Genomic DNA, 8,437 nt, shown 5'->3' on the forward strand with positions numbered 1-8,437 from the left:
TTCCTCAGTGAACGTTCACGGCTTCTCTAAATGCAGTGCTTTCAGCAGGCCACTAACCACCATTTCATCAGGAAAAAGACAGATAGCTCAAATAACTGATGTGGGAGTATGACAGGCCCACAAATGAGGAAATCTCATGGAAACAGGCAGGCAGAAGAGAAATCCACATTAGAGACTTCTGAGGTTAGGTCGGCTGGAACTTGATTATTTGAATCCAGACTCAGCCAGCAACCACTAAGCGCTTGGTCCAAAACCAGCCAGAGCCCATGTTCCTTCTCACCCACATGAACAAGTAAGAGACCACAAAGGAACTGGCAGTGTCCTGCATATGAGGCTCTGGTGCACCGATGAGTGGTAGTGAAGAAAGCAGACGCGGAATTCAAGTCAAGATAGTTGCCTATACAGATTTACTGCAGTAAGCAGTGAGGAAATTGGAACTCAAATCTCATTTTCTGTCTGCGCTGAATGGCAGTCATCATAACAATATTCCACACCAGTCTTGTAAATAACTATTTCCAGGTACATTTTCAGAAATCGCATACTACCTTCACTAAAATCTTAATATAAACCTCTGATCAGATGCCAGTGTACCAAAATGGTAAGACCAGCAAGCATTCTCTGTTGACTGTTAGAGCACTGTACAGTGAACAGAACATACTAAATGTAGAATTAAATGGTCAGCTCCTGTACAGAAAAAGCAAGCAGGTAAAAGTTAAAAATGCAACCTGATGTAGCATCAAAGCTTAATATTCAAAGACACTGTTTCAGCATGTATTCACATTGCAAGGTAGGTCATAGAACAAAAAACCAAGCATACAAAGCATCTATCAAAAGGACAAGTCAAGGTTTAAAGCCTTTACTAATCTGAGCAGAAGACTTATGTGCCTTTGTAATGATGAAAATTGCATAAGTAACCTTGTTAATAATTTCCTACCTTTAAAGTACCATTCAAAACAAGCTTACTTTACAAAGACACTGGAATTCTTCTGAACTAACTGAACTAAAAAACAAAAGTCGTGTTCTCTTAAAAAATGAGAAAGTTCTATTCCAAAGATGCATCAGCCTAACAAATGGATTCGAAGAGGCTGATGGACTTCCACATTCTATTTTACCAGAGGCAGCAATAACAGGAGTACTTAATGTACTATTATCCTAGACTTAAGTTTCACATAATTTACTGAGATAAAAATAAGGCATGCTGTTAGGGACTAATTTGACACCATCATCAGTGATCTGAAGGTAAAGAGAAAGGAAAGGGATATGGAGACAAATCTAGAAATATTCCCTGTTTACAGTCAATTACTCTGAAAAATGTTCACTACTACTCTATCTGATATGTTTCAGGTTCATTTCCTTTTTGATTCCCCTCTCTGTTCTATGTTTAATCCTTATTTAAATGGCTAGCAGTACAAAACTAAAGCACAGCTTACATGGCATTAAGAGCATGACCATTTTAATAATGTTTATTTTTATTTGAACAAGTCAAAACTTAAAATAACAAAACCATGTGTCAGACAAAGAAAAGGTCAAGTAAGAGCAAATTAGGAAACTTTCTCTCTCCATTTAGTTTATACAGTTTAAGTTAGGCATTGACTCTAGGTAACAGAAGGAAGTGTTCATTTAGAGGTGGTGGTACTACTTTGCCGCAAAACACATTTCACTCAACAGTTTGCACCAGATCTAAAGACTGTAATTGAAGGACACTAGCTTCTGCTTGACTGCTGCTTAGCCAAATAACAAGCAACAAAGACAAATACTGTGAACATTAGGAAGTACAAAGAATTGTTACTGACCTGCAATTATGTTCACAAAGACGCCCCCTCCTTCTTTACAAACCTACTAGAAACTCAGCAGAAGAAATCTAAATTTTTGTTATCTTACATTCAAGATAATTCCCATGACACTCAAAGGCTTGTAGATTGTGAACTTTCTGGGTGTTGTTAATAGTATTTTGTTTGTTTGTTTTTTAAATGAGTCAACATGTTTCAAATCCGGGAAAATTATTCCGTCTGTGGATTTCTTCACTCAACATTCAATCTTCTCTGATGTGAAACTCATAAGAATGCTAATAAAAGTCACTGTGCCCACAATTTTTCAGTACTCAGAAATCAGAAAATGCCAACTTCAAAATTATGTACAACCTTAATTGCCACTATTCAGATTTTAGAGTAAGCCAAACATTTCCTAAATACCTGATCATACTGCTTCCAATACTTCTGCATACAGAAGTCCTGTTTCTTGTTATACAACATAGGTCTGAAAGCTGCCTAACAAGCTCATAAAAATACAGCAATTGCTAAGAACATGCAGCAACAAAACGTGTGTATTTGTAGTCCATGTAAGCCATTTATTTCAGCTACTTCACTATGACAAGGCACCTAGCAAAACTATAGCTGGAAAAGGTGTTTACAGTGCATCAGGAGCTATTTCAAAACAGGAAGCATACAAACTTGCCGACACTGGAGGGAGCTGAGCTTTGCACTGCACAGTATTGGGACATGGTAACTACCAAGCATAAGCTGATACGCTACAGTTACAGCCACCTAATAGAGACTCAGGGCTGACTAAAGGTATTGCTTCCTTACAGCAGGGGAAATACTACCTTAGCCGTGCTCCAGAGTAAAGTTCACAAGGTGCCTTTGTTCAACACAGATTCAGAGAACTGCTGGTGTTTCTGCCATGTATTTGGTCCTAATTTCCTACTGTTACTGCTACACCCTACCATGATTCATATTTTGGCCAGGTGGTACTACTATCAAATCATTGGCAAGCTCAGATGAAATAACACTCCATAACGAAGGAATCACCACTTGCGCCATTTGTGCGGAAGTATTTGATGCATTGTGTCGATGCCTTAAAAGTATGAATCCAGTAAAGAAGCTTTAGCAGTACCACCAACAGCCAGGCCACTTGATGCTTTGCTGGAAGGATACTGCAAACAAAACAAGCCAGCTGCTTTTATAGGAACTGTACTTGATCACCTCTGCTCAATGCAATGCAACCAGTGAGCCCATAAAAGCAGTTAACACACATGAGAAGATCTAAGTAAGCTTCAAATAATGGTGGTGAAAGGTGGGGGCAGAGAGGGTGAGGGGGTGGGGAAGAGAAATCTTATTCAAATAAGAATTTGTTTAGAAAAACGGAAACAGTAAGGATGGAAGTTGCTGTACGTTTGTGCTTTGCCTTTTAATAAATTTTAAGGGAAAGACCAAAGATAAAAAGGAGCAATCGCTCCTTGCCATTCCAGTTATCAACTGGAATCATGGCAGACCTGAGTTTTAAAAATGTATTTACAGAAACAACAGAATGTCTCCATGGGGAGACATTCCATAAAAACCAAAGCAAGCTGTGTGAAAGTAGCTAGAGGGAAAAACTCCTGTCCAAAGCATTCACCTATGAGGTAGTATCAGAGGATGCTGCATTGTGTTGCTGTTTTGCCTTGCTCAGGCATAAAATTCATTAAAAATAAACTTTCATGTGAAGACTACACAAAGGCCATATATTTCTGAAGCAAGATACTCTTACAAACAAATCCCGAGCTTTTTTTTTTTTTTAAACTGGATTTTCAATGTGTGCCATGCGTGTTTAGGTGTGAATCTAGCAAAATTTAGAATTGAAAGAACTATTCCACAGACTTCTATAAATGAACAGCTTTTATGGATCTGTTCTAAGTCAAGGTAAAGTTAGTTAAGAAAACAAGCCATGTTAGGCTAATGATTTAGTGTTTGGGTTTTTTTTTTTTCCCTATTTAGGTCCAAAATACATAATAGATTAATATGGGCTTATCAGTATTTGGTATTCATCTGTATACAGTAACATAGGTTCTTTAATACAAGATGCTTATGGACTTGTTCCAATTTAGACTTGATTTGAATGTAGTTTTCATTTAGTAGTTATCAATTTAGCCCACAAATCACTTGCACCTGACACTAGTGCAGAAGCGATGGCATAGGACTAACCACCACTCTGAACCTCCCTCCACTCTACAGTCACACAAGATTTCTCAGAGAAATCTGTGTTATTACAGACAAAAACAATATACTCAACCATTTTTCCACTATATTCCACTAGACAACTCTTAGACAATGATCTGTACTGACAACTGGTACAATAATAACCTAAAAATGCACCCAAGGCATTCCTCCACCTTGAGCTGGTCTCTGCGCAGTGTTGTAACGTTGTTCCTAGACTGAGATAGGACGCTAGGACACATCGTATACTGAGATGTGTCCTGAGACAGGAGCATCCTATGGCTATTAACAGGCTCATGAGAAAGACAGAGCTTGCAATATGGCCATAGTAAGAATAGTATACACCTGACAACTAGGCAGGATCCATAAAGATATATGCAGGAATTACAGAGAAGAAGCCAGTAAGTCTTGATCTCTTGGGAGAGAGATCCCACTCCTCTTGGGAGATCTTGTTCAAAAATTATTTCTGCAAGACATTTCCATTGGCATCCTTGAACAACTACCTGAACTCTCAAATGGGAAAGCAAGCTCCAGAAGGACAACTCTTGACTACACTGGCAGATAAGCCTGAAAGAAGACAGGTTCACAAAATTGAGTCTGATGCAAACTTCCCCAAGACCATGCAAAGAGAAGGTGTTTTGTCTGGAAGAAAAAGTAGAAATGAAAGTGGAGCAGCAATCCTAACCATTTATTTCAGTACTGGTATTAGGTACTGTGACACACTAGGTGAATGCAGACCAACAGACACTGCCAGTTGAAGAATTCCAACTCTAATCCTAGCAGAAATTAAATAAAAAGCCTAGATAGACAAACACTCATAAACTAAACAGGAGACCACTTGCAGAGGTACCCCCTTCTCTCCTCTGAGCTTAATGTAAGCCACGTAAGTCAGGAAGAAACTAATCAATATGCAACTTCCAGGACACAAAAAGGTGACGTGTACTGTTACCAGGACTGCAAAGAGGAACAGAAAAACTGAAGAATTAGCACACTGTCAGAACAGAAAGAGGTATGAAGTGAATCAATCCAATAATCTGTGAAAAAAAGTCTCAGTTCCTTTTTCTAAGCAAAAAAGGTTCCGATCTTTGCCATCAGGAATGAGAATGCCTTCTTAAATCTACAGACAGATGATCTACTGCTGCCGTAACTTATCACAAACAAAAAAAGCTTCAAGTTTTTACATCTGTGGCTAGTTTCACTTACAGTACAATGAGTTATGGCAACACTGCACTGACACAAACAACTTTTTGTCAGCTGAGGTAGGATTAAACTTGTTTTTTTCAAATATTTGTGGTGGCTTCTATTTCACTTTTCATCTTTTGCATTTACTTTAAACTGATGTTATAAGGCTCTGAAAACATTTGCTAGCTGTCAAGAGGTTTCCCAGTTGTAGCAAAGTGAAAAATTTCTACCCTATGGGCGGCAAAAGGAAACGACAAAATCACATCGACTTCATCCGTAACTTCCTCAAAGGATAAAGCAGTAAGAAAGGAAAAGGTAACTGTTCGCCTAAAGGAAGGACAAAACCAGCAACACACAGAGGATTCTCCAGTGAGAGTCAGCAGCCCCAAAGAAATTTAGGTACGGAAAAGGCAGAAAGAGTAAACACTGACAGATTGTTCTAGAAGATCGAGGGGAAGGAGGAGGACGGAAGGAGAAATGGTTGTCGCCAGCTGACTAGATCATGTAGAAGTGTAACAACAGATTAAGGTACTAAACCCTTGGTGACAAGAGATAAGACCATGTTACACAGCAAACCAGTGTTACATGTAGGACAGAGACAGGAATTTCAACTGCAAGACACTGACAATGGAATACAAAACACATTTAATAAATATAGTGCCTGTTCACTCAAGTATTTCAAACCAAAATCTAACATCAAAAAAAAAGACCACCCACGTACAAGATTTCCCGTTCTATACTTTAGCTGTATTATACTCAACTGGTGGTTTAAAGACACATGAAGTGATTTCCACATATAAGATACTGACTGTATCACCAAAGCAGCGCTTGTACTTAACTGTTACAAGTGTCACACATGGCATTACTCTCCTGCTGGAGTTATATATTGAGCAGACACCGCTGCTGTAGCCAGACTTCTTTTGCTTTCTTCTCCTAAGCTTCTTTGCCATTCTCTTAGTTCCTGAAAAAAATAGTGGCTGACCTCTGAACTGTAACTTGAAGGAAAAAAGGCACTACAGATCTGCACTCTTTCTTTACATTTCAGTCAAGGATTTTATCTTTACTGCTAACAAAACTGTATCAATTACTTTTGCAGTAACCGAAAAATTTGTGATTCTATCAGAGAGAGAATTGTCACTTTTTAAATAAGCCTTTTGAGTTCTTCCATTCACTTGAAGCCTCACTGCTGTACTGAAAAAAAAAGTTTCATTCCTTTTATTTCCCAAAAAAAATAGTACAGTGGAACCATAAATAAGCTGTAACTTCACTTTCTAATTGTTATTCTTTTTTGTCTACTACTATAAGAAAACAGACCTATTTATACACGACGGTACTCTGACAGCATACCATGTGCTCTCTGAAGTACTTCTATCACGGTTAAACATTCCTTATTAGAACACTACCACGATACACAGCTTTTAAATTTCTCTGCCGCACAGACAAGAAGGGAAAGTGAGGAACTAAAGAACCGCTTCGTTTCACCATGCGGTGCAGTCAGGTATCGGCCAATTACGGCTCCAAAGCAAGGCTTAGCGAAAAGGAAAGCAGTAACATAAAGTCAGCATTTTTCTAAACCTACCTGTTGATGCCATAGCTGAGGTCTACCCCCGACTTCCCGACTTCCCCCGCCAGCTCCCGCCCGTTCTCAACACTGGTTTCCACAGCGCGGAGTTAAAGCCCTGCGCTCCCCCTGCCCCGGTGCCGCGGAGGGCGGCCGGACGGTGAACCCACAGCGCGACCCCGGCCCGGCCCGCCCAGGGGGAAGCCCCCCCTCCAGGGGCCCCGGTGCCGGACGGGTGGGCTGCGCCCGCCTCCCTCCGCAGCCCCACGCCGGCAGCAGCGCCGCCCCGAGGCGGCACCGCTCGTCCCCCGCCCCTACGGCCCGGCAGCCGCCGCACCTCGCCGCCGGCCCGGAGGGGGCGAGCCGCGCCTCGGCGCTCCGGCACCCCCCGGCGGGGAAAGGGGAAGAGGCGGGGGGGCCCCGTGGCGGCACCGCCGCCCTCCCCTCCGCCCCGCGCCCCGGCCGCCGCCTCGCTCACCTTGGGGAAGGTGCCCTCCCGCCGCGGGCTCTTCGGGTGGTCGAAGTGGCCGCGGTCCAGCATCAGGTAGAGGGAGAAGATCACCACGCAGAAGACCGCGCTGCCGAAGACCGTGAACTGCCGGCTCAGCTTCATCGCCGCCGCCGCCCGGCCGGCCCCGCCGCCGCGCTCCTCCCGCCGCGGCCGGCGCTCCCGGGCCCCACTCGCCGCTCCGCGCTCGGAGGGGAAAAGTTCTGCCGCCGCAGCGGGCGGCGGGGAACACAGGCGCTGCCGCCGCCGCCCCCCCGGACGCGGGGCAGCGCCGGGTCTTCTCCGGAGAAGTGCGAGAAGTTACCTCTTACCGTCCCCCCGCTTCCACCTCGGCCGCTGAGCTGGGGCGGAGAGCCCTGCCGACACCCCGCCGCAGCGGCGAGAGGCGAACCGAGAGTTTCCGGGAGAGGATCGGGTTCCCGGGCAGGCTTAGCGCCCAGCGGGGAAGTGGCGGCGGCGGCGGCGGCAGCGCTGCGGGGCCGACTGAGCGCCGCTGCTTCCTTCCTCCCTCCTCCTCGCTAACCGCTCCGCTCCTCCTCGTTACCGGCAAAGCGTCGCCGGAGCCTGACGCCTCCTCCCCCTCCCGGCGGCCGGAGCGCTGCCGCCGCCGGAGCACCGCGGGCCGCCGCGCACAGTCTGTCCGCGCCCAACGAGACCTCGCCGCCGCCGGAGCGCCGCGCTCCGCCCCCGCGCGCCCGGGCGGTTGGGCGGCGCCGCGCGCGTGTGACGGCCACGGCACCGCCCCCGCCGGCCCGCCCAGCCACGGCGCTGCGCTGGGTGGGGGTGCGCGCGCGGCGGCCGTTGGGGAGGCGGAGGCCGTTGGGGAGGCGGCTGGCGCCCTTTCCTCTCACCCGCCGGTCCGCCGTGAGGAGGAGGAGGAGGAGGAGGAGGACGAGGACCCCCTCACACCCCCCGCCCCGGTTCGGCGCGGCAGGGCCGGGCACCCGAGCTGTCTCCCACCTTTCCCGCCCCGCGGCAGCGGCTCCGAGGCGCCGCGTAACGGTCTGCCTGCTCGCGGGGAGACCGTGTGGGGCAGCCTCCGCCTGGTGAATCGACAAGGCCTCCGCCGTCCTTCCCGGGCCTTGCCGTGCCCAGCTGCGGAGCGGGGAACGGCGGCCCGTGAGAGGAGGGGGGGGTGTGGGGTGACCTCCGGCACCGAACGAGCCCCCGCGTACCCGCGGTGTTTCGCAAAGAGACGTCCCGCTTTTCCGTGCA

The 8,437-nt window shown here is 46.3% G+C and overlaps 1 protein-coding gene across 1 annotated transcript in view; it reads right to left on the minus strand.

Annotated features, from left to right (window-relative positions):
- MAN2A1 (mannosidase alpha class 2A member 1) overlaps positions 1-7,868 on the minus strand; it is a 117,001-nt gene extending 109,133 nt beyond the window's left edge. Inside the window, exon 1 of the mRNA XM_063320103.1 lies at positions 7,193-7,868. Coding sequence (XP_063176173.1) covers positions 7,193-7,327 — 135 coding nt within the window. The 5' untranslated portion in view covers positions 7,328-7,868. The remainder of the gene's footprint in view (positions 1-7,192) is intronic.
- Positions 7,869-8,437: the final 569 nt, after the last annotated feature.

The sequence above is a fragment of the Chroicocephalus ridibundus genome, chromosome Z (assembly GCF_963924245.1).
Source record: "Chroicocephalus ridibundus chromosome Z, bChrRid1.1, whole genome shotgun sequence".
Lineage (NCBI taxonomy): Eukaryota > Metazoa > Chordata > Aves > Charadriiformes > Laridae > Chroicocephalus > Chroicocephalus ridibundus.